At 50.2% G+C, this 24751-nt stretch overlaps 1 protein-coding gene across 1 annotated transcript in view; it reads left to right on the top strand.

Annotated features, from left to right (window-relative positions):
• The first annotated feature begins 1784 nt into the window (after window positions 1-1784).
• The window catches only part of LOC128826351 (butyrophilin subfamily 3 member A2-like), a 99383-nt gene continuing 76416 nt past the window's right edge, over window positions 1785-24751 (top strand). The window contains exons 1-15 of the mRNA XM_054009597.1: window positions 1785-1854; window positions 3809-4156; window positions 5508-5792; window positions 9653-9754; window positions 9973-10029; window positions 11366-11392; window positions 13384-13410; window positions 14357-14383; window positions 15933-15959; window positions 16739-16765; window positions 18315-18341; window positions 19103-19129; window positions 20653-20679; window positions 22623-22643; window positions 23186-23206. Coding sequence (XP_053865572.1) covers window positions 1785-1854; window positions 3809-4156; window positions 5508-5792; window positions 9653-9754; window positions 9973-10029; window positions 11366-11392; window positions 13384-13410; window positions 14357-14383; window positions 15933-15959; window positions 16739-16765; window positions 18315-18341; window positions 19103-19129; window positions 20653-20679; window positions 22623-22643; window positions 23186-23206 — 1120 coding nt within the window. The remainder of the gene's footprint in view (window positions 1855-3808; window positions 4157-5507; window positions 5793-9652; window positions 9755-9972; window positions 10030-11365; window positions 11393-13383; window positions 13411-14356; window positions 14384-15932; window positions 15960-16738; window positions 16766-18314; window positions 18342-19102; window positions 19130-20652; window positions 20680-22622; window positions 22644-23185; window positions 23207-24751) is intronic.

Raw genomic sequence — 24751 nt, 5'->3', positions numbered from 1 at the left:
ATTTCGTCCTGAAGTGACGTTCCCAGTAAATACAGGGATAATTGAAATCCCCCACTATTATTGAGTTCTTAATTTTGATAGCCTCTCTAATTTCCCTTAGCACTTCATCATCACTATCACTGTCCTGGTCAGGTGGACAATAATAGATCCCTAATGTTATATTCTTATTAGAGCATGAAATTACTAGCCATAGAGATTCTTTGGAACATGTGGATTCACTTAAGATTTTTACTTCATTTGATTCTACATTTTCTTTCATATATAGTCCCATTCCCCAACTCTGCATGACCTGTTCGGTCCTTCTGATATATTTTGTACCCCGGAATGATTGTGTCCCATTGATTGCTCTCAGTCCACCAGGTTTCTGTGATGCCTATTATATCGATAGCCTCCTTTATCACAAGGCACTCTAGTTCACCCATCTTATAGTGCCTAGACTGTCCCTACCCCGGGCACCTGCCTATAATGACTAGGCCTTAATCCTGCCCTCTAGCAATTCAAGTCATTCCCAAGTGACCTTGGATGAGCTGAGAAGGGAGATCTCTTTGCAGGGAGAGTCCCCATTGTTATGCTCCTGGCCCACACAGAGGAGTTAGATAATCCAGAACGATAACACATAAGGATCCAAAACAGAGAGGTACAAAGCAGGCTGCTCCTTAAGTCAGAGAGGCCCAGGTCACCCCACTTTGCTCTAGGCTGCTCTGTGTACAACTGCCTGCTGCTGGACCCAGATCATACACTTCCCTACAGAGCCCCCTGCCTGGGAGCAGGACCAGGACCAGGAAAACCCCCATAGCATTTACAGTGACAGCTTACAATTCCAATACAGTTTTCAATGCACCACACACATGATGGGTGGGCTTGGAGGGAGCTGGAACTGAAACAGAAATAGATTCAGAGATGTTAAGGCCAGAAGAGCCCTTTGTGTCCATCCAGTCTGACCTTGTGTACACAGACCGGAGAAATGGAGGCAGGATGCCTGAGGCTCTGAGCAGAGCTGAGATAGCCCCTCCTGATCCCCACTGTGTATCTTACTGTAACATCTATAGATGTGATTGTCTCCCACTGATGTCAGGGGCGGGGGAGCAGGTATCTGATAGCACCCCATGGTCTCTGTGACAGCCACTGCCCTGTCACTTGGCAATGTCACTTACAGACACAGATGACATCCGGCCAAGCTGACCCTGTAGAAAGGTGCCCAGATGTCACCCATTGGCCAGGATGTGAGATGGGTCCCCTCTGGGCCTGATCCACACAGCACATGAGTCTGTCACAGCCCCAGCTGCACAGCCGGGCTCTTTAGCTCACACTGTAGAACGTCATGCAGTTAGCTGTAGCTAGACCCTCGTCAAGCATCTGCTGTGTTGTCCACGGTGGTGGCAGGAACAGAGCCAGGCCCCTTCTGCAGGGGGAACAGCGGTGTGGGTACCACTGGGGTTACTTCAGAAGTGGCCCTGCTCTGCTGCAGGGTTCATCTGCACTGGAGTCAGGGGACACTTGCACCGGTGGATGGTCAGAGAACTCTGAAGGGAAGGAAATGGGGGTGGATACTCGGCACTTCCCAGGGGTGGAAATTCCTAGTGCCAGGCCTGGGCAGGCAGCAGAGCATCCTGGGTGGGGTGAAATCCTCTCTTGTCCCTGGGGAGCTGCTCTGCCTGGGAGCAGAATGGGTCAGCTGAGACGCTGGATGGCGCATGTTCCCTGCACTGCCGGCCCCTCACACAGTCTGGGGAGTGTTAACCATCCCTGTTCTCTCCTTACAGGTCCCTGCCCAGGGTGTCCCCATGACGACGCAATGGCAGCTCTGTGTGTGCAGCCTGGGGATCCTCCTCCTGGCTCCATGTTCTCTCTCTGGTAACAACATTCAAATCCCAATTATTTCCCTCCCTGTCCCCCATGTACACTGCCCCCTGCAGGGCTGGGGTAGGGACATCTGAGGCCCAGCCACCCACCCCCGGGACCTCCTCAGTCCTGAAGAGTAAAGGGGTCAGGCCCAGGAGGCTGTGGGGTGGGGATGATGTTGGGGTGACTGGGGCGTGTCATAGCTCTGGGTGGCAGGATTGTTGGATCTTTCAGCAAGTCACCCAGCTCCTGCTTCCCCTGAGAGAGGATCCCAGAACCCCCGACACTGATCCCTTCCTGTTCTGTCACGGGACCCAAAGGCACCATATTGCTAGACCTGCCCCACTGGGAACCTGGATTCTCATGGCCTGCAAGGCTGAGATCTTCACAGCTGCCTGAGAGATTGGGAGGCCCAGTTCCCCTTAAGAAGAATGTGAGCAGACATGGTGGCTCTGAAAATCTCACCCTTATCCCTCCCCTTGTAGCCACACGGTGAGTGTCAGGTGCTGCAGCTCTGCAGTAATTGCTCTACCTACCCCATGGTGGGACAAAGGACCGTGGAGACCCCTCAGACACAGCTATGTTGCAGACATAAATCACCTTCAGTTGCTTAATTCCCTCCAGATGCCGATCCCCAGAACGGTGACTGCCCATCTGAGCCAGTTTCTCTTTTGGGTATTGAATCAATGGAAGGGACTAAACTTCAGAAACAGACTTCAAAGAGACACTGCAGAACTAACATTCATTTGCAAATTTAACACCATTAATTTGGGCTTGAACAGGGACTGGGAATGGCTGGTTCACTACAAAAGCAGCTTTGCCTCTCCTGGAATTGACACCTCCTCATCAATTATTGGGAGTGGACTAAATCCACCCTGATTGAATTGACTCTGTCAACACGGTTCTCCACTTGTGAGGTAGCTCCCTTCTCTTCATGTGTCAGTATAACTATGCCTGCATCTGTAATTTTCACTCCATGCATCTGAAGAAGTGGATTTTTATCCACAAAAGCTTATGCCCAAATAAATCTGTTAGTCTTTAAGGTGCCACCAGACTCCTTGTTGTTTTCATGGAAGGGATGTGCATTGGCTCAAAGGTCCATCAAAGATTCAATACCTTCAGGCCCAGCAGAAGTGCTCTGAGATGGCCTCTCAGAAGGCTTTGTGGGGCTACGTGGAGCTGAAACTGATTCATTAAATATCAGAGGGGTAGCCGTGTTAGTCTGAATCTGTAAAAAGCAACAGAGGGTCCTGTGGCACCTTTGAGACTAACAGAAGTATTGGGAGCATAAGCTTTCGTGGGCAAGAACCTCACTTCTTCAGATGCAAGAATCTGAAGAACTTGCATCTGAAGAAGTGAGGTTCTTACCCATGAAAGCTTATGCTCCCAATACTTCTGTTAGTCTCAAAGGTGCCACAGGACTCTCTGTTGCTGATTCATTAAAGAAGTTGCTTGCAGTGAAAGAGCTCATAACTGGGTGCAATGCGGCTGTGCAGGGCACTATGAACTGGCAGGAGGCTGCCAGCTGGGGCCAGTCTTTGCCAATAGAGTGTAGGTAGGTTGCAAGACAAGAATCTTTGGAGGGGTTTCCGGGGGATTGTAGGACAGCATTGTTGGACCAGCTTGTGTCATTCGTGGCATGGCTGCACTGCTCTGCATCCACACTGAGGACAGATCTACACTACACCCCAAGTCGACATAACTTATGTTGCTCTCCCATCAGCATAGTGCATCTTCACCAGACGCGCTACAGTGGTACAGCTGCATCAGTGCAGTTATGCCATTGTAGCGCTGTAGAGTAACTCAGTTGAGCTACATGTGACTCACGACTGAAGGAATTTTGTATTTAGCTCAGTGACGCCCACTCCTCTCACTCACTGTATGTCTGTACCTGGTGGGCCCTGGCTCAGCGCTGCCCTCTCTTCTTTCCTTTCAATCACTCTGCTCCTGGGGTTTTCTGTTCCAGAGGAGTTCTCCCTGGCTGGCTCCCCGCACCCCATGGTGAGAGTAGTTGGCCAGGATGTGGTGTTACCCTGCCAGCTCTCACCCCCAGCCCGACTGTCCAGCATGGATGTCCTGTGGAGGAAAATTGGATCAGGATATATCTCGGTTCATGAGTACTCGGATGAGGGTAGCCGGGACCTGCCAGGGGAGAGTTACCAGACCCGGACAGAGCTGTTCCGGCAGGAGTTCAGCAGTGGGAATGTCTCCCTGAAGCTGAAACGGCTCCAAGTGGCAGATGCTGGGACATACCATTGCCTTGTGAGGAACCCAGAATGGAGCCAGGAAGCCATCATTGAGCTACGGGTTGCAGGTGAGTTGCGGGACTAAGGGGCACTGTGTCTGGGCAGCCAGAGCCTCCTGTACCTTGGGGGGGGGGGTGCCCGAGGCTGATCCCAGCATGGCAGAAGGGTCCTGTGCTGCAGGGAGTGGTGTTTAGGACTCAGCAGGGGGCGCTCTCCCCTGGCACTCAGCGCTGACCCCACTGGGGTGGTTGCAGTATCATCACTGCATTAAACAACCTCTTTTCAATTAGATGTAAAGCTATAGTCCTCAGCCCCCATGCTCATTGTGGTGCTGTTTGTGGGAGTGGGACATTTATCTCCATGTTCTGCTCAAATCCCAGCTCCAGTGATAGTTACATTCGGCCTCCCTGAAACTCCCCCTGCAGTTTCCAAGGGCTGGGATATTGTTTTTTATTCCCTGGGCACTGACCCTATGTTCAGTGCTGCACAAGGGCAGTGGAAGGGACGGTCTCTGCCCATTTAGCTCACTGAGTAAAGTAGCCCCAGACAAATACAGTTCAGAAACATCAAGCCCCAGGTGAGGGGCCTTCCTGTGATAATGCAGAACATTGACATTGTTTTTAAATCATCTCCCATCTTTGGAGGATCCTAGTACAAAGGCTCCGCAGGACACATCTGCTTTTAGGGAGAGATTTAAATGAGGGAAAGGTGGTTGTGTGCAGCACATGGAGAGAGAAATCCAAGCATGAGGGGTGGCTTGGCCTGGGGCAACATTACCAGTGTGAGAAAAGGACAGCAGAGGGCACAGTATTTAGGAGGGTGGCACAGGAGAAGTCATAGCAGTGATGTGTGGGGGGGTCACTATCGCTCACTTCCTGCTCTGTACTGAAGTGCAGTGATTCTGATAGCTGCTGGGCTCCTCCCAGAAGTGGCTGCATTTCATTAGCAGGTCCAGCAATCTCTGTGAGCAGTTTAAGCCTCTGTGAGGTTGCAGGGAACAGTGGAGAGTAGGTAGCTATTAGCCAGGGTGGGCAGGAATGGTTTCCCTAGCCTCTGTTTGCCAGAAGCTGGGAATGGGTGACAGGGAATGGATCACTTGATGAATTCCTGTTGTGTTTATTCCCTCTGAAGCACCTGGCATTGGCCACTGTTGGAAGACAGGATATTGGACTAGATGGACCTTTGGTCTGACCCAGTATAGTCATTCCTATATTCTTATGTAGTGCTCTATGGGAATGCAAGATGGCATTATTCAATTTCCCCAGTTGTCAGGATGAGGGGTCCCAGGGAGGCTCTGCATGTATGGGAATGGAGCTTTCCAGTCACAGCCCCCTATACCCAGCGGTAGCTGGGGAATCACGTGGTGCTACCAAAGACACGATTTCCTGATACACACACTCTCTCTGTCTCTCCCTGCAGCTGTGGCTCCTGTGTTCATTGATGTGCTGGGCCCCCGGGGCCAGGGGATGGGTCTGGCCTGTAGAGCAACAGGTTGGTTCCCCAAACCCGAACTCCAGTGGGTTGGAAAGAACTGGCAGAACCTGTCGATGGAGATTGTGACCGACGTGACTCAGGACAGGGAGAATCTATATAGTGTTGTGAGTCACATCACTGTCACACAAGGGGAAGACAATAGAGACATCAGCTGCATAGTGCGGAATGGCCTGCTGGAGACCGAGCGACAATCTGCCATTCACCTCTCAGGTGAGTCCCCCCATGAAGAACGGGTCACCATGGGAATGGGTGGGGAGGAGGGGGCTGGATCTCTTGGGAATTGCACTCGACTTGGGACTGTTTCTGGTACTGAGACAGGAAATGTCCTTCTAACCTCTTCTGTGAGGCCATTAGTGATGGAGGTTTCTGTTCTGTGGACAAACTGCCTGTCAGCAGCTGGGCTGAGTCTTGTGAAATTAACTCGATATCATTCTTTGAGGAGATGATGCATTTGGTTGATAAAGGCAACTGGGCTGATGTAATAGACTCAGGGTGTGTCTACACTGGCAATGCTACAGCTGTAATGCTGTAGTGTAAACACTTATTCCAGCAACAGAAGGGATTCTTCCATGCAGAGCCATCTCTATGGTATGGCAAATTGGGGTGACAGCCTCAGGCCCCTCACTTTTAGGGCCCCCGCGCTTCATGAGGAGGAGGCGGGAGGGGAGGTGGGGCGCGGAAGTGAGGCAGGGGACAGGTGAGCAGGCAGGGAGGTGAGGAGTCCCCCATCAGTCTCCCCCTCCCCCCAGCACCTCCTGACCACCAGTGGCCCCACCAATTAGTGCCTCCCCCTCCCTCCCTCCTTCACCGACTCCTTAGACAGGACGTCTGTGCCTTCAGCACCCCTGTTTCTCACAGTGAGCTCCATTGAGCGAGTCCCACTGAGACAGACCCTTGAGGGAAACTGACAAAATCTTGGGTATCAAAGCATCTCCTCCATCAGCATTTTCAGTGACACTCAGCCAGTGTTGTAAAACAGAAGAGTTTATTAGTCAGCTGACACACAGCATAGGAAGTCCTTGATTAGCACAGAGCAAAAAAAGTTACAGCGTAGTGTGACGTTCCCCTCTGGTGTTATCTGGACCGACTGGTGATCTGCTAGGTCACTCCAATCCTTGACTCTGGGAGCCAGCCTTATCCTGCTCTGCTGTGAGAACCCCCAGTCCTGGGCTGTTCACACACAGCCTCTGGCATGTAAGCTGCTCCTTGGATTGTACAACTGAATGACACTAGCGAATATCTCCAGTTCCGGACACAACCCTACGAACCTCTGTCTTGCAGTGTCCAGTTATGCCCACTGGATGCTGCAAGCTTATATGAGTTTGTCAATTTAACAAAGGAATTGATATGTACCAGGCTTGTTATCCCAAGGGGAGTCTCTGACACACTTGAGACCAAACACACTGCTTCAGGTAGAATAAACAAACAGATTTATTAACGATAAAGATAGATTTTAAGTGATTATAAGTCAAAGCATAACAAATCAGATTTGGTCAAATGAAATAAAAGCAAAACACATTCTAAGCTGATCTTAACACTTTCAAACTTAGATGCTTCTCACCATAGGCTGGCTGGTTGCTCTTCAGCCAGGCTCTCCCCTTTGATCAGTGCTTCAGTCGCTTGATGTGGTGTCTGTAGATATAGGTGGAAGAGAAAGGAAGAGCATGGCAAATATCTCTCCCTTTTATCATGTTTTCTCTTCCCTCTTGGCTTCCCCCCCCCTTCAGAGTCAGGTGAGCATTACCTCATCACAGTCCCAAACTGACCAAAGGAAGGGGGGGTGACTCCCTCAAGAGTCCAACAGATTCTTTTGTTGCTGCCTAGGCTAGCGCCCTTTGTTCCTGTGAGGCTGGGCTGGATTTGTGCCATACATGCCCTGCTGAGCTGTGAACAGCCTTTCTGCTCTTGGAGAGTTTTTGCCTGGGCTTATTTTAAGCCATGAGGATACATTTTCAGCCTCATAACTATATACATGAAATTACCACCTATAACATTACGGTAACAACAATGCTCAGGGCATCATGAGCCTTCCAAAGACACCTGAAATGACAAACTTTGCATTGGATACCACACAATCATTTTACAAGGATGAACATGGGGGTGCTGGGTGTTCCCCCGAGGTACAGAGCGTCACACGTAGTCCATCCTGGGCAGCACAGAGCCCAACGCTCTGTCCCTCTGACCTCGCTGTCCCAGTTCAGGTGTGTCTCATCTGCTTCCTGCAGCCCACACTTAGGTTCCACCTCACACACCCCAGTCCTTTGTTCCCCAGCAGGGCTAACACTGCTTGGCTTCCTGCCTAGAGGTGGGCCCTCCATGGTCATTGGTTGCTAGGTATTGTGACTGGACAAGGCCAGATGGCTATAGCAAAGTAATGGGAGATATTAGCCCCAGGTTAAACAAATCCCTGGTACCAGGATAAGTAAATGGCAGCTGCTTCAGGTCAATTAAGACACCTGGGGCCAATTAAGATCTTTCCAGAAGGCAGTGGAGATTGCTAGGTTGATTGGGACACCTGAAGCCAATCAGGGGCTGCCTGAAACTAGTTAAAAGCCTCCCAGTTAGTCAGGTGAGCGCATGTCAGGAGCTGTGGGAGGAAGTTGTGCTGTTGGAGAGACTGAGCTGTATACAGCATACTAGGTACAAGGAAGGAGGCCCTGAGGTAAGGGTGAAATGGAGCTTGAGGAAGTGGGGGCTGCTGTGGGGAAGTAGCCCAGGGAATTGTACGTGTCCTGTTCCTAAAAGGTCAGCTACCATAGCTGATACTATTAGGGTCCCTGGGCTGGAGCCCAGAGTAGAGGGCGGGCCCGGACTCCCCCCCTTTTCCACCCTGATTAATCACTGAGGGCAGGTCTACACTAACCCCCCAATTCGAACTAAGGTACGCAACTTCAGCTACGTGAATAACGTAGCTGAAGTTCGAACTACCTTAGTTCGAACTTACCTCGGTCCAGACGTGGCAGGCAGGCTCTCCCGTGGACTTCGCGTACTCCTCTCGCTGAGCTGGAGTACCGCAGTCAACGGCGAGCACTTCCGGGTTTGACTTATCTCGTCCAGACAAGACGCAATAAGTCGAACCCAGAAGTTCGATTTGCTTGCCGCCGAACTACCGGGTAAGTGTAGACCTACCCTGAGACTGGGAGACAACAGAGACTGTGCAAGGGAGGATAGCTTCTCCTCACCTCCCTCCCACTGATCTAGCATATCCAAGAGAAGGCCCTTAGGGATCTACAGTTATAGAGCTTATCCAAGGGAAGGTTAAAAGGTGACTTGATCACAGTCTGTAATTACCTACACAGGGAGGAGATTTCTGACAGTCAATAGTCTCTAATCTAGCAGACAAAGGAAGAACAAGATCTGACAGCTGGAAGTTGAAGCTAGACAAATTCAGACTAGAAATAAGGTGCAGATTTTAACAGTGAGGGGAATTAACCACTGGAATAACTCTCCTATGGACATGGTGGATTCTCCATCACTTAGAATCTTTCATTCCAAACTGGGTGTCTCTTTCTCTAAGATTCGCTCTGGTTGGACCAGAAGTTCTGGGCTGGATGCAGGGATCAATGGAGGAGGGTCTCTGCCCTGGGTTATACAGGAGGTCAGACTAGATGGCCATAATGTCCCCTTTTGGACTTAACATCTATGAATCCATCAACTCATAACACACTGGGGCCAGCTAAGAAAACAATTGTTCTCTGCTGAACTTAACTGGACTGGACGTGGTGACTGAGAACTGGCAGCTGTGTGACAGTGACCATCCGAACAGCCAGCTGGTATGGGCAGGGCTGCGCAGGCTGGGCACGGAGTCTCTGGCTGTCGGCTTGTAGCAACAGGAGAGATTTGGGCAGAGCAGAGTCCTGGTTCTTGTAACTGATGCTGCGCTGGCTTCTCCAGTTTCAGTGGCTCCCATTTGTGACTGTGATTTGAGAATGGAGGGGATGTTCCCTTTATTCCCGTGATTTTCTGGGTGCCCTGAGCTGGGACTCAGGTGTCAAACTCAGTGGCAAACCCCATTCTCCAGCTCCAGGATGGGACCTTGCGCCTCACACACTGCGCTTTCTGTTTGCCAGGTGACATCTTCCCCCGTGTTTCTCCCTGGCGGGCTGCATTCTGGGTATTGTTCACTCTGGTTCTTGTTGCTGCTGGAGCTTGTGCATATCTTGGATACACAGGTAATGGGAATGTGTTATTTGCATGTTTAGAGCCTGGTCCTAGAGGGCACTGGGCTGGGGCATGGGAGTGTTCAGATATTTAACTTGTGTTGGTTTTAAGGAAATAAACCAAACTAACAAACACATGGGGGTCCCCGGCTCCACTTGTATTAGCACATTGCTCAGTGTTTCCCCTTCCTTCCCTGTCTCACTGCAATGTCCAATTCTCTGTCTTACAGCGAAGCGAAAGGCCTCTCAGAAGAAACGCTCTAAATGTGAGACTCTACTAAATCTTGGTAGGTCTGCTGCTCTGTGAGCTCTGTGACTGCTTGGTGTTACCTGGGGGCTCAGTGCAATGAAAGGGATGGAGCTGAGAGGTCTCTGTCAAGTGATTCCTCATCTCTCCCACATTCTCTCACACATTGATGATAATAGTTGGCAAATGTGTATTTTGCAGCAGATACCCAATGGTCAGTGCTTGTGAGATTCCCAGCAGGGAGATGGGTTTGCAGTGACAAACTGCATCAGATTCTGTCCCACTAACCCTGGGAAGTTGTTCAGTGACTCTATTCTCCTTAAAGGAAATGACACTGCAAGTCAATGACGCTCTGTGAGATGATTCCATCCCTGAGACTGTCGAATGCACAGGACATAGGGAGGGTGATTAACCCCTGGCACAAGCTCCCCAGAGTAGTGGTGAATTCTCCATCTCTTGATGGCGTCAGATCCAGACTGGGCAACTTTCTGGAAGCTGCTGTAGCAAAATCTGAGTTATTGGGCTTGGTGCAATGGGAATTGGGTGAGATTCTGGTTTGTGTTGCACAGAAGGTCAGAGTAGATGTTCTGATGGTCCCATCTAACCTTAAACTCTATGAATCTGTGACATTCACTCTCTTGAGCTGTATTAATAGACACAGCAGCACCATTTTTGAAAGTCCACATGTCTAATTTATTCCACTGTGAACTTTTCAATAATTAGTAACAATATTGGTTTGCATTGTGATGGTGCTGAGCAGTGGTGACCCGTTCTGCTGGGCACTGCGCACACATGCAGGGAAATACAGATGACAGGTGCAGACAATGGATACAACATGCCAGCGCAGTGACTGGGGTTCTCACAGCAATCACAGCCTGGAAGAGACCTAAGGATCCCCCTCTTTCATCTCCTTTGCCCTCTGCCATGCCCCCTTGTGGCCACCATTCCTTCAGCTGGGGAGGGCTGGATGAGACTCCCCTAGCAATCAGTGCTGTGCTGTAACTAGCCAGAGGGGTCGCTGTGGAGTAACTGACCCCACCCCACGGTTCTACTAGCCCTGCTGCACTAGCCCAAGGGCTCCTCTACACACAGCCCTGCACCAGTGTAACTCAAGGTGTGTTTTGAAACCTAATTAGTTAAACTGGTTCCGGTGTGTGTGTAGAAAAGGGCTAAGGAGTAGGAAACATTACCATGTCTCCTGAATGTTGGTACATGTCACTAACCGCCAGCCCTGCTCCTGTCAAACCTGCCAGCTCCTGCACTGGGGCTGGGAGTGCGGGTGTGGGATGTCTGTGACTAACCTTAGTCACTAGGGAGTGTACAGCACTACCCAGTGTGTGTCTCTGGGTCTGACTCTTTTCTCTTCCCCATTTCAGAGACTGAGAAGAAGACCTGGGAATCAGGTAATTGGCTAAACCCTAGTAAACATTTGTCTGTGCTTTCATGCTATAATGAGATAGAAATATCACCACATGCACTGTGTGGACCTTAGTCACCTTCGTGATCATCTCCCCCTGCCCTGGAAATAGCCAAACTCTGCAGGGTTTGCAGCTCAGATTTCAGTATCATCCTCAACATCAAAGAGTGAATGTAATGCACATAGGGTGGCAGGACTCAGGCTATATCTACATTGCCCAACAGGTCAGATTACGGGGGTGTGAATAGCAACGCGCACCAAAGTGATGCCTGGTAACTAACAACCCCGTGTGGATGCTGTGGGTGTGAACTGAAAGGTCCCTAGCTTACATTTCCATAGTCATATTTGAAGAGGACCAGCTAGGTCCATTCAGTGTTCAGTTACAGCGCAGCACTTTGGTGTGTGCTGCAAATCACACCCTCACAGGCCGAACTACGGGGCTGTATAAACAAGCCCTGAGTCAGGGGCTGGGCAAACTTCCTCCATGCAGGTCTGTGGTTACATCTCAGTTCTGACCTGCAAAATGGCTGCTATCCCAATGCTGGGCTCCCAACTTGCACACAGCTCTGCCACTGCCCCATAATGCTCACCCACTGTCTGCCCACAGCACCAGTGCACCACCAGTGCCCCTCAATCCCCACCCACTGCCTCCCTGCTATATCAGCCCTGAGCTCCTCAGTCCTGTCCAGTTCTGTTACTCCCGCCACCACCCTTGCACACAGCATATGTGCAAGGTCAATGGAAGGGGTCCTGGAATTGAGCTTTGCAAGGGGTCCCCATATTAGAAACACCACCACTGCCTGCACCGCTCCCCTCCACCCCACACAGCTCTGTTCTGTTGGCATCCCTCAATCCTCACCCACAGCTTCCCTGCTATCCCAGCCCATAGCTCCTCAGTCCTGTCCTGTTTCCCCATATCTTAATCTAGGCCTGGGCCCCAAAGAAACAGAGCCTCCAAATACTAGTACACTCTATATGGGCTCTGTGAGGTGCACTGTGATGGGCCCCACCATCCACATTGTTCTCACAAGAGCTGGGGCAGGACCTGACCCATGTATCTAGTGGTGGATGGAAAATCCAGTTCCACACAGCCCCACGGAGCCCTGCCCCAGCTAAGCTCCTGCCAACCACTAACCCTAGAGTTACACACTTTTGCAAATCGGCACCACAAAGGGATTGGGCACAACTCAGAAATAGAAGGTCTGAGGCTGGGTGACAGGCTGCAGCAGTGCAGGCCTCTCTCTATGTGATACATGTTCTGGTGTGACGCTTCCTCACCTTATTCCCTGCAGTCCCATAAGCTGCCCCCAGTGGCAATTTGTGGGCTCTGTTTAGGGGTTGATCTGGCATCTTGTCTGTTGTTCATTAACAAGAGTTTTGTCTGACGTGTCCTGTCAGTTCTGACACCCTTGGCTCAATGGGTATGTCTACACTGGAGCTGGGAGCGAGCTTCCCAGCTCGGGTAGCCGAACACATACTAGCTCTGCTTGACTAGTGCACTGACAATAGCAATGCGGCTAGGATAGCAGGGTCAGTGGCTCAGAGTAGCCGCCTAAGTCCGTACCCAGGGGGTCTGAGAGGGTCCATATTTGAGCAGCTAGCCCAAGCTGCTGCATGTGCTACCCCTGGCCAGCCCCACAGACAGCACTTCCAGGCCCCAGGGCAGAACAGTCAATGGGCGCTCTTCTGGCATGGCCAGAGCTTCCACATGCCCGCCTGGCTGCCTTCGCCACTGCCCGGGCCCCTGGGCAATTGCGCCCTTTGCCCCCCACCCCTCATCAGCAGGTCTGCCACTGGCTACCCTGCTGCTTTTAGCTCACTTGCTTGAGCAGACCTAACACGTGTCTGCCTGCCCAAACTGGGAAGCTTGCTTCCATCTGCAGTGTAGACATACCCAGAGTTTGGAAAAAACTCACGTCACTGTGCTTCGAACAACCCACACTGAATGACCATAGTCTCCTTCTGTTTTCTCCACAGAGTATCAGGAGCTGCGTGAGACAATTGGTAAGTTTTTCCACCTCCCCATTAGAGCCCCTGGGCAGAGGCTCCCAGCCACACACGGTGCTGAGCAGATCCAGAAGCACCAATACTGCAGGACAAGGCTGAGTGAAGTTTGGGCAAAAATACAAATCACATTACAGTGACCACAGTCCGACAGCAGCACTGTGAGCTCTCTGCAGCAGACACAGGGTTATCGCTCTCATGTCTGGATAAACAGACAGGTGTCACCTTGGCTTGGACAATCCAATGCCAATCACAGTCTTCTGATGGAGCAGGAGGGGGTCAGCCACTTTCTATAGATGACTGCAGCAGTGCAGGCTCTTCTGGGACACTTCCGAAAATGTGGAGATGAGCAAGAGACCAGACTCAGACTCACGTTTCCAGGCTTTATTGCAAAGAGCAGATCGCAGATTTGAGCTCCAATAATCACCATGTCCATCCCCTAGTTGTACCTGGAGAGCATAATTTGGATTCTCCAAAGGGCTGTTAGTAAGACAGAAAAGGAATTCCCCTGAGACAGAAGGGTTGAGAAGGTCAGAGCTGTATCAGGATCCAGACCCACGTCTTCCATCAATGTTAGGGGGGAGGGATAGCTCAGTGGTTGGCGCATTGGCCTGCTAAACCCAGGGTTATGAGTTCAATCCTTGAGGGGACCATTTAGGGATTTGAGGCAAAAACCTGTCTGGGGATTGGCCCTGCTTTGAGCAGGGGGTTGGACTAGATAACCTCCTGAGGTCCCTTCCAACCCTAGTATTCTATGATTAGATGCTTTGCAAATCCCAGGGCTCCTGTGTGTTGGTGCATCTCACTAACCACCAGCCCCACTCCTAACAAAGCTGCTGGTTCCTGTGCTGGGGCTAAGAGTGAGACTGTGGGGTGTCTGTAACTAACCTAGTGGTTATGGGGCACACAGCACCTGTCTCTAACTCTTTTCTCCTCCCTATTTCAGATGTTGAAAGGAAGGCCATTGAATCAGGTACGTCACTAAACCCCCAGTTAATGTGTGTCTCTGCTTTCACACTGTCACAAGAAAGAAAAATCCCCTGTACAATGTATGGACTTGAGTCTCCTTCATGATCATCCCTCCCTACCCTTGGAAGTAACACATGCAGCACAATTTGCAGTATCCCTGGGCTTCCTCCTCCAGCCCCAACTCTGTTTGCATCCCTCAGTCCCCCACCCACCCTGGCTTCCCTGCTATTCCAGCCCTCAGCTCCTCAGCTTCTCAGTCCTGTCCTGTTTCCCCCCATCCTAGTCTAGGCCTGGGCCTTGAATGAACAGAGCCTCCAAAACCTTCTATGCTTTGTGTGAGCTTTGTGAGGTGCACTCTGATGGGACCCACCACCCAGCCTGTTCCACTGGGAGCAGAGACTGTATGTGACCCCATGTCTTTAGTGGTGTAGAGTAAATCCAGTACCACAAAGCCCCATGGACCCTTCCCCAGCTAAGTTCCTGCCAGCCACTAACCCTAGAGTTACACACTTTTTTAGATCAGTACCACAAAGGGATTGCACAGCCTAGAAATAGGAAGTTTGAGGGCAGGTGACAGGCTGCCACAGTGAAGGCCTTTCTCTCTGTGACACGTGTTCTGAGGTGGTGATCCCTCCCCTCATTCCTGGTAGTGCCATCTGCTGGAGGTGCTGCCCCCAGTGTCTATTTGTGGGCTGTGTTTCAGGGCTGATCTGGGACCTTGTCTTGTTGTTCATTAACAACAGTTTTGTCTGACACGTCCAGTCAGTTCTGACACTCTTGGCTCACCAGGTACATCTACACTGTAGCTGGGAGCAAGCTTCTCAGCTCAGGTAGCCAACTCATGCTACCTATGCTCGAGTGTTATGACCAGGGTGTGAGCGGTCAGGCCTAGTGGATGGAACAGGGGTCAGGTGTGAGGAAGCAGCAGATTCAGTTTGCCAGGAGATCGGAGTCAGGGGGTAGGAGCAGGTAACAGAAGGGAAGAAGAACTGGGCAGGGAAAAGCCCATTTTCATGGACAACATCCTGGTCCTGTTCTTGGTTTAAATAGAAAGTTGAGCGTGTAGTTCTGGTAGCTGTCAGCAGGTCAGTGGGTTGGAACTTACAGGGTGAGAATAGACCTGTGGGTCAGGCTTCAAGACATCTGGCATCAGTCCCTTGTCAAGTGAAGCCCTCTGGTCAATGTTAGAGCGGGCATTGTGGGATAATTGTTATGGAATGCTCATACTAGTGTGGGGGTGTCTTTTCGGGAGAAGAGGTGGTGCGGGAATGGCACCTCCATGGAAGGGGTGGTGCAAGAGCACTGGCTCGGTGAGAAGGGGCAGCATGAGGGTAGGTCTTCAGGGGATTGGGTAGCACATGGAGGGGGGGGCCTCAGGGAAAGCAGCAAGTGCGGGGCTTTAGCGGGAGGGGTGGCTCAGTGGGTGGCGTCCATGGTACGGCTACAGGTGGGCCCCCCACTTTTAGGTAGCTTCCGTTGCTCCACCCTCATCACACTCTGCTCAGAACAACCCTTACTGAACCCATGATGGTCTCTTTTTCTTCTCTCCCCAGAATGCAAGGAGCTGCGTGAGAAGCTTGGTAAGTTCATCCACCTCCCCAGCAGAGCCCCTGGGCAGAGGATCCCAGCCACACACGGTGCTGAGCAGACATAGAAACACCAACACTGCAGGGCAGGACTGAGTGAAGATTGAGCAAAAATACAAATCATATTACAGTAATCCCAGTCCCAAGGCAGCACTGAGAGCTCTCTGCAGCAGACACAGGGTTACCTGCTCTCATGTTTGGATAGACAGACAGCTGTTACCTTGCGTTTGAGAATCCAATGCCAATCATATTGTTCTGGTGGAACAGGAGGGGACCACCCACTTTCATTAGATAACTGCAGCAGTGCAGGCTCTTCTGGGCCACTTCTGAACATGTGGAGATGAGGAATAGATCAAACTCAGACTCACGTTTCCATGCTTTGTTGTCAAGACCAGATCCCTGATGTGAGCTCCAATAATCAGCACATGCATCTCCTAATTATACCTGGAGTGTGTAGCTTTGTTGCTACTAAGGGCTGTTAGTAACACAGAAAAGGAATTACCCTTAGACGGAAGGGTTGAGAATGTCAGAGCTGTATCGGGATCCAGACCCACATCTTCCATCAAGGTTAGATGATTTGTAAATCCCAGGGCTCCTGTGTGTTGGTGCATATCACTAACCGCCAGCCCCACTCATATCAAAGCTGAGGGCTCCTGTCTTGGGGCTAGGAGTGAGGTTGTGCAGTGTCTGTAACTAACCCCAGTCGTTACGGGGCACACAGCATCACACAGCGCCTGTCTCTGTCTCTAACTCCCTTCCACTCCCTATTTCAGATGCTGAGAGGAAGGCCTTTGAAGCAGGTACTTCGCTTACCCCCTACTTAACGTCTGTCTGTGCTTTCACACTGTCACAAGAAAGAAAAATCCCCTGTACAATGTATGGACTTGAGTCTCCTTCATGATCATCCCTCCCTGCCCTTGGAAGTAACAAATGCAGCAGAATTTGCAGTATCCTCTGGGCTTCCTCCCGCAGCCCCAGCTCTGTTTACATCCCTCAGTCCCCCACCCACCCACCCTAGCTTCCCTGCTATTCCAGCCCTCAGCTTCTCAGTCCTGTCCTGTTTCACCCCATCCCAGTCTAGGCCTGGGCCTTGACTGAACAGAGCCCCCAGAACCTTCTATGCTTTGTGTGGGCTTTGTGAGGTGCACTCTGATGGGACCCACCACCCAGCCTGTTCCACTGGGAGCAGAGACTGTATGTGACCCCACATCTTTAGTAGTGTAGAATAAATCCAGTACCACAAAGCCCCACCGAGCCCTTCCCCAGCTAAGCTCCTGCCAGCACTAGCACTAGAGTTGCACACTTTTACAAATCAGCACAACAAAGGGTTGCACAGCCTAGAAATTGGAGGTTTGAGTCCGGGTGACAGGCTGCTGCAGTGAAAGCCTCTTCTGTGACACGTGTTCTGATGTGGTGATCTCTCTCCTCATTCCTGGCAGTGCCGTCTGCTGGAGGTGCTGCCCCCAGTGTCAATTTGTAGGCTGTGTTTCAGGGCTGATCTGGGACCTTGTCTTGTTGTTCATTAACAACAGTTTTGTCTGACACGTCCAGTCAGATCTAACACTCTTGGCTCACCAGGTACATCTACACTGTAGCAGGGAGCAAGCTTCTCAGGTCAGGTAGCCGACTCATGTTAGCTCTGCTTGAGTGTCATGACCAGGGCGTGGGCAGTCAGGCCTAGAGGGTGGAACAGGCGTCTGATGTGAGGAAGCAGCAGATTCAGGTTGCCAGGAGATCGGAGTCAGGGGGTAGGAGCAGGTAACAGAAGAGAAGCATAACTGGGCAGGGAAAAGCCCATTTTCATGAACAACATCCTGGTCCTGTTCTTGGTTTAAATAGAAAGTTGAGCATGTAGTTCTGGTAGCTGTCAGCAGGTCAGTGGGTGGTGGGTTGGAACTTACTGGGTGAGAATAGACCTGAGGGTTAGGCTTCAAGACATCTGGCATCAGTCCCTTGTCAAGTGAAGCCTTCTGGTCAATGTTGGAGCAGGAATTTTGGGAAAATTCTTATGAAAAGCTCATACTAGCGCAGGGGTGTGTTTTTGGGGGAAGAGGTGGTGCAGATATGGGGTTTTGGGGGAAGAGGTGGTGTGAGACCACTGGCTCGGTGAGAAGGGGCAGTGTGAGGGTGGGTCTTCAGGGGGATTGGGTAGCACGTGGGGGGGCTCAGGGAAAGGGGCAGAAGAAGTGCAGGGCTTCAGGGGGAGGGGCGGCTCAGTGGTTTGGGTGCACGGTACGGCTGCAGGTGGCCCCCCACTTTTAGGGAGCTTCCGTCGCTCCAGGCCCATGACCCTCTGCTCAGAACGACCCTTACTGAACCCATGATGGTGTCCTTTTCTTCTCTCCCCAGAGTGCGACAAGCTGCATGAGAAGCTTGGTAAGTTCATCCACCTCCCCGGCAGAGCCCATTGGCAGAAGTTCCCAGCAACACACGGTGCTGAGCAGACACAGAAGCACTAACACTGCAGGGCAGGGCTGAGTGAAGTTTGGACAAATCACATTAGAGTCACCCCAGTCCCACGGCAGCACTGTGAGCTCTCTGCAGCAGACACAGGGTTACCTGCTCTCATGTCTGGTTAGACAGACAGGTGTCACCTGGCCTTTGACAATCCAATGCCAATCACATTGTTCTGATGGAGCTGGAGGGGGCCAGCCACTTTCTGTAGATGACCGCAGCAGGACAGGCTCTTCTGGGCCAGGTCCCAGAATGTGGAGATGAGCAAGAAACCAGACTCATACTCACGTTTCCATGCTTTGTTGCTAAGGCCACATCCCAGATGTGAACTCCAATAATCCGCACGTCCATCCCCTAGTTGTACCTAGAGTGGGTAGCTTTGTTGCTACAAAGAGCTGTTAGTAACACTGAAAAGGAATTCTCCTGAGACGGAAGGGCTGATAATGTCAGAGCTGTATCAGAATCCAGACCCACGTCCTCCATCAAGTTTAGATGCTTGGCAAGTCCCAGGGATCCTGCATGTTGGTTCGTATCACTAACCGCCAGCCCCACTCCTATCAAAGCTGCTGGCTTCTGTGCTGGGGCTGGGATTGAGGCTGTGGAGTGTCTGTAAATGACCCCAGTCATTAAGGGGCACACAGCGCCTCTCTCTGTCTCTAACTCTTTTCTGCTCCCTATTTCAGATGCTGAGAGGAAGGCTTTTGAAGCAGGTACTTCACTAACCCCCTACTTAACATGTGTCTGTGCTTTCACACTGTCACAAGAAAGAAAAATCCCCTGTACAATGTATGGACTTAGTCTCCTTCATGATCATCCCTCCCTGCCCTTGGAAGTAACAAATGCGGCAGAATTTGTAGTATCCCTGGGCTTCCTCCTCCAGCCCCACCTCTGTTTCCATCCCTCAGTCCCCCACCCACTGCTTTCCTGCTATTCCAGCCCGCAGCTTCTCAGTCCTGTCCTGTTTCCCCCCATCCTAGCCTAGGCCTGGGCCTCGAATGAACAGAGCCTCCAAAACCTTCTATGCTTTGTGTGGGCTTTGTGAGATGCAGTCTAATGGGACCCACCACCCAGCCTGTTCCACTGGGAGCTGAAACTGTATGTGACCCCATGTCTTTAGTGGTGTAGAATAAATCCAGTACCACAAAGCCCCACCGAGCCCTTCCCCAAGTAAGCTCCTGCCAGTACTAACGCTAGAGTTACACACTTTTGCAAATCAGCACAACAAAGGGATTGCACAGCCTAGAAATTGGAGGTTTGAGGCCGGGTGACAGGCTGCCGCAGTGAAGGCCTCTCTCTATGTGACACGTGTTCTGGTGTGATGCTCCCTCCCCTCATTCCTGGCAGTGCCATCTGCTGGAGGTGCTGTCCTCAGTGTCAATTTGTGGGCTCTGTTTCAGGGCTTATCTGGGAACTTGTCTGTTGTTCATTACCAACAGTTTTCGCTGACACTCTTGACTCACAATGTACATCTACACTGTAGCTGGGAGCGAGCTTCTCAGCCCAGGTAGCTGATTCATGCTAGCTCTGCTCGAGTGTCATGACCAGGGCATGGCAGTCATGCCTAGTGGTTGGAACAGGAGTCAGGTGTGAGTAAGCAGCAGAGTCAGGTTCCCAGGAGATCGGAGTCAGGGGGTAGGAGCAGGTAATACAAGGGAAGCAGAACAGGGCAGGAAAAAGTCTATTTGCATTGACAACATCCTGGTCCTGTTCATGGTTTAAATGGAAAGTTGAGGTTGTAGTTCTGGTAACTGCCAGCAGTTCAGTGGGAGGTGGGTTGGAACTTCCTGGGTGAGAAGAGCCCTTTGGGTCAGGCTTCAAGATATCTGGCATCAGTCCCTTGCCAAGTGAAGGCCTCTGGTCAATGCTGGACCGGTCATTTTGGGAAAATTCTTATGGAATGCTCATACTAGCGCAGGGGTGTGTTTTCGGGAGAAGAGATGGCACAGGAATGGGGTCTCGGGAGAAGGGGTGGTACTAGAGCACTGGCTCGGTGAGAAGGGGCAGAATGAGCGTGGGTCTTCAGGGGGATTGGGTAGCACCGGGGGGGCCTCAGGGAAAGGGGCAGGACAAGTGCAGGGCTTCAGGGGGAGGGGTGGCTCAGTGGGTTGGATCCATGGTACGGCTGCAGGTGACCCCCCACTTTTAGGGAGCTTCCGTCGCTTCAGTCCTGTGACACTCTGCTCAGAACGACCCCTGCTAAACCCATGATGGTCTCCTTTTCTTCTCTCCCCAGAGCGCAGCAAACTGCATGAGAGGACTGGTAAGTTTATCTACCTCCCCCACAGAGCCCCTGGGCAGAAGCTCCCAGTAACACATGGTTCTGAGCAGACAGACACTGCATGGCATGAGTGAAGTTTGGGCAAACATACAAATCACATTACATCACCGCAGCTCCACTGCAGCTCAGTAAGCTCTGTGCAGCAGACATACGTCTACCTGCTCTTATGTCTCGATAGTCAGACACGTGTCACCTGGCCTTTGACAATCCAATGCCAATCACATTTTTTAATGCAACAGAAGGGGACTAGCTGCTTTGTACAGATGACTGTAGCAGTGCAGGCTCTTCTGGGCCACTTCCCAGAACGTGGCTCATGTTTCGTTGCCAAAACCAGATCTCAGATGTGAGCTCCAATCATCTGCATGTCCACTCCCTAGTTACACCTGGAGTGTGTAGCTTGTTAGTAACACAGAAAATGAATTCCCCTGAGACAGAAGGGTTGAGAATGTTAGAGCTCTCCAGCCCCACAGCTCTGCCAGTTACCCTCAGTCCTGACCTGCAGCTAGTGGTGGAATTAGTCATATGCAAGCCGTACACTTTCAGGGAATCCTGAGGCACCGAGGGGCCCCTTGAAAGCCAGATCTCACTCACCAGGTGTCAGCAGCTCCATCTGCCCTATTGAAATCAATAGTGAAGCTCCCATTTATTTCAATGGGGCAGGATTTCATCTGTTACTGTCAATGTTGTAACCTATCCATTAAAAAAAAAAATCATTGTTTACTGGCTCCTTTTACAAAAACTAGTATTGAAATTCTTGACATTGTTGTAAATAAGTTCACAAGAAGAGTGTTAATTAGCAGAGAATGTTTCTCAAAATCTTTAAAGTTAAATCAATTTATGGTGGTCCAGATTGAAAATCTGATTGTTACTGTTGTCTTTGATGAATGCAGCCAAGTTATTCTAGTGGCAGAGCTGGGGGTGGGATTCAATGATAGGGCTAGGTGAGGTATTCATACAGAACATTATGCTTGCGTATCTTCCTAAATCAGGAAGAATCTTGGGTCTGAAAATGACTTTCTGTGAGGGTAACTGTATCAAAATAGGCAACTCTCTTCTTACTTGCCACTTTGTCTTCAGAGAACATGGAAGACAAGTCTAGATTTCAGTCACTCTTCGTACTTTATTAATTGTTGGGTTTGAAAGTACTGAAAATTATCAATGGGGCTTATGACAGACACTGAGGTTATTTAGGGAGAACTATTCAGTGTCACAACTTAGTTCTCAGCAGGAAGCTGCCTCTCTGAGTGTGGTAGGGAGTGGTCAGCCCAATTGTCAGTTCCAGCTAAAGAATTCATTGTTGTAAGAGGATAGATTGACAGGGAAGAACATGTTGTTCACAGTTTGCAGTATTTACCCAGCTCATGTGAAATTACAAGAAAACTATTCCTGATGCTGACACACACTTTTTATATGACCACAGTCAAGTCTCTTCTGCTGCCTGTGCCTCAGTTTACACCTCTGTAAAATGAGGATACAATTTCTTACCCACCTTTATAAAACACTGATACCTACTGCTGGAAGAGCACTATTCACTGACCAAAAGCTTTGTGAATGCAGCCAGCGTCTCATACCATTCCATTCCATGCCATTGCCACGTGCAAATTATACTTAACCAGGAAATACAGATAAGGTACAGAAGCACCATCGGCTTCATATATGGATTTTAGAGCATTTGGAAAAAATTACCTTTTGTTTTAGAAAGTGAGCTTCTCTCAACCCTTAACTATTTTTGAACCAGTGCGCCTCCATAAGAGGAGTGTATGGTGATAATGTTTTAATATTATTTAGTAAAAATCCCCAAAGTATTGTTCGTCTTTAGATTATCATTTAGGACAATTTCTAGTTGACAAAAAGAGGTTACATTTTATAATGACAGTTTGGATAAAGCAATGTGCTGACACCTTCAATGTGTTTCTTTTTTTCAGTATTTGGCAAGACTGGAAGGAGTAAGTCTGCATGGATTTTTCAGCAGTTTAATTCAGAGAAGATCCACAGGATATACACATATTTACATGATCCTGTCCACATAAATGTCTGTAGCATCTTAGGTTTGATACAGCCTAGAGTGTGATCCCATTAACAGAAGCACATATGCTTTAATCCAACACAGTCCCATGGAATACAACTCAACATTGGGTTTTAAAATCAATAACTGTGAATTTTGTTTAGAGGACTAAGGGTCAGTTTTTAAAGTCATTTAGATACCTAACTCCCATTGAAAGCAATGGGAGTTAGGCAGTTTAATATCTTTAAAAATCAAGCCATAAACTGCTGGTGAATCACAAGCTATGGATTTTAATGCAGAAAATTCTACAATTTAATGAAGAACTGCTGTAAGCTTAACAATTAAGTGTGTTATAATGGTTGATTGGGCTGGAACTTATTTCTCAGGACATATGGATTGTAATAAAAATCAGTTACATTTTGTAACTATGCAGTTTCGATAAAACAATGTGCAGATATTTAAAGAACTGTTTTTCTTTTCCAGAATCTCTCAATAAATTAATAGGTAAGTCTGCCTGAAAATTTCAACAGGTTCACTCTCTCTCTCCTTCTCTCTCACCCACACACACAGGAGGTGGACAGTGCAAATGAATCCTCACATCCTGCCCTCTGAAGTGTGCAGAAGCAGCTTGACTCTGAAGCAGCCTAAGGACCAATCTTACAAAATCATCCACACTCAGGCCCCAGTTCTCCATTCTGGTGCACAGTATGTCCTGGCCAGCCCTCGCTGTGGGTGGGAAGGGAGGAAATGGTGACTTAAAGCCATCTTCGTACTTATTCGTATTCTGGATCCAGTCCCTGACACTGACAACAGCGCCCTCAGAACTGCTCTTACCTACAGTCAGTTGCCCATGTTCCCAGGAATAGCTGGAGTGCAGTCCCTCCCCATCTTCCCCATGACATAGGCCTTTACTTTGAACCAGGACCGGGCTTACATGTGGATGATGGGGGCCACTGCCCAGTGCACTGTGGTCGGGGAGGGGTGGTGACGTGGTCAAGAGGCAAGGAGAAGGACAGACCTTGGGTGCAAGGTCACAGAAGGAAGGTCGGGTCAATGCAGTGTGGGCGGGTAGGTAGTGGGGCTCTGGGGTGATGGGGGAGTGGGTAGCCTGGGGAGGCAGCAGGGGGCAGGGATGATGATGATGGGATGGATGGAGAGGTAGCGGAGGCCAGGTGTGATGAGGGGTGGGTTGGGAGCCCAGAGAGGCAGTGGGCACAGGGTGGATGTAGAGTCAGTGGGAGGCAGGGGCAATGGGGGTTGGATGGGGGCCAGGGGAGGCAGCGAAGGCCAGGGGTGATGGAGGGGTGGGTCTGGAGCCCAGAGAGGGAAGCCCAAGGAGGCAGCAAGTGCCAGGTGTGCCAAAATACAAGTTCTCCCAGGGTGACATTTTCCCTAAGGCAGCCTGCTTGGAACTGGGGGAGAGGGAGGGGACGGGAGGGTGAAATGCCATGACTCTTCACACTGATCTGCCTTGTCTGGAAAATCCAAACACGCCTGGGGTGTTTCCCAGACCTGAATCCTTCTGTCCTATTTCTGAAGAGTAAATGTAACACCAGCAGACCCCGGTCGCAGGGGACCTTTGGAGCTTAGTGCATGATCCTCTCTCGCATGAACCAAAAGCCAACTGGGTGTTAGCTAAGGTTGTAGCAGACTCATTTTATCTCTCTCTCTCTCTCTCTAACTGGTCTCAGTGCCACTAGATGGGACAGAACACCACATCCAGGAGGTGTGTGCGTTACACTTTCACTTGCTTAAAATTAGCCAAAACATAAGTTTTAACATTACATATTTATTACACATTTCATTATTTAGTACATTTTGTAGCTGATAAAAACGATTACCAAAAGACAAGAGAGGGATCCAGACAGATGGGGAACACAATGAGATGACACTGGATAGCATGATGAGCAATGGTTTCAGCTCACCAGCAGCCTGGCTGTTAACATTTTTGTAGGAAAGAAAAAAATGTGTTTCCTAAACTCTGTCCCTCCATCTACCTCTGTCAGATGTCTGATATTAGCTGTGCCTTGAAACAGCAGGAATGATCCA

Source organism: Malaclemys terrapin, chromosome 20, assembly GCF_027887155.1.
Source record: "Malaclemys terrapin pileata isolate rMalTer1 chromosome 20, rMalTer1.hap1, whole genome shotgun sequence".
NCBI lineage: Eukaryota > Metazoa > Chordata > Testudines > Emydidae > Malaclemys > Malaclemys terrapin.
This window is presented reverse-complemented; position numbering and strand designations above follow the sequence as displayed.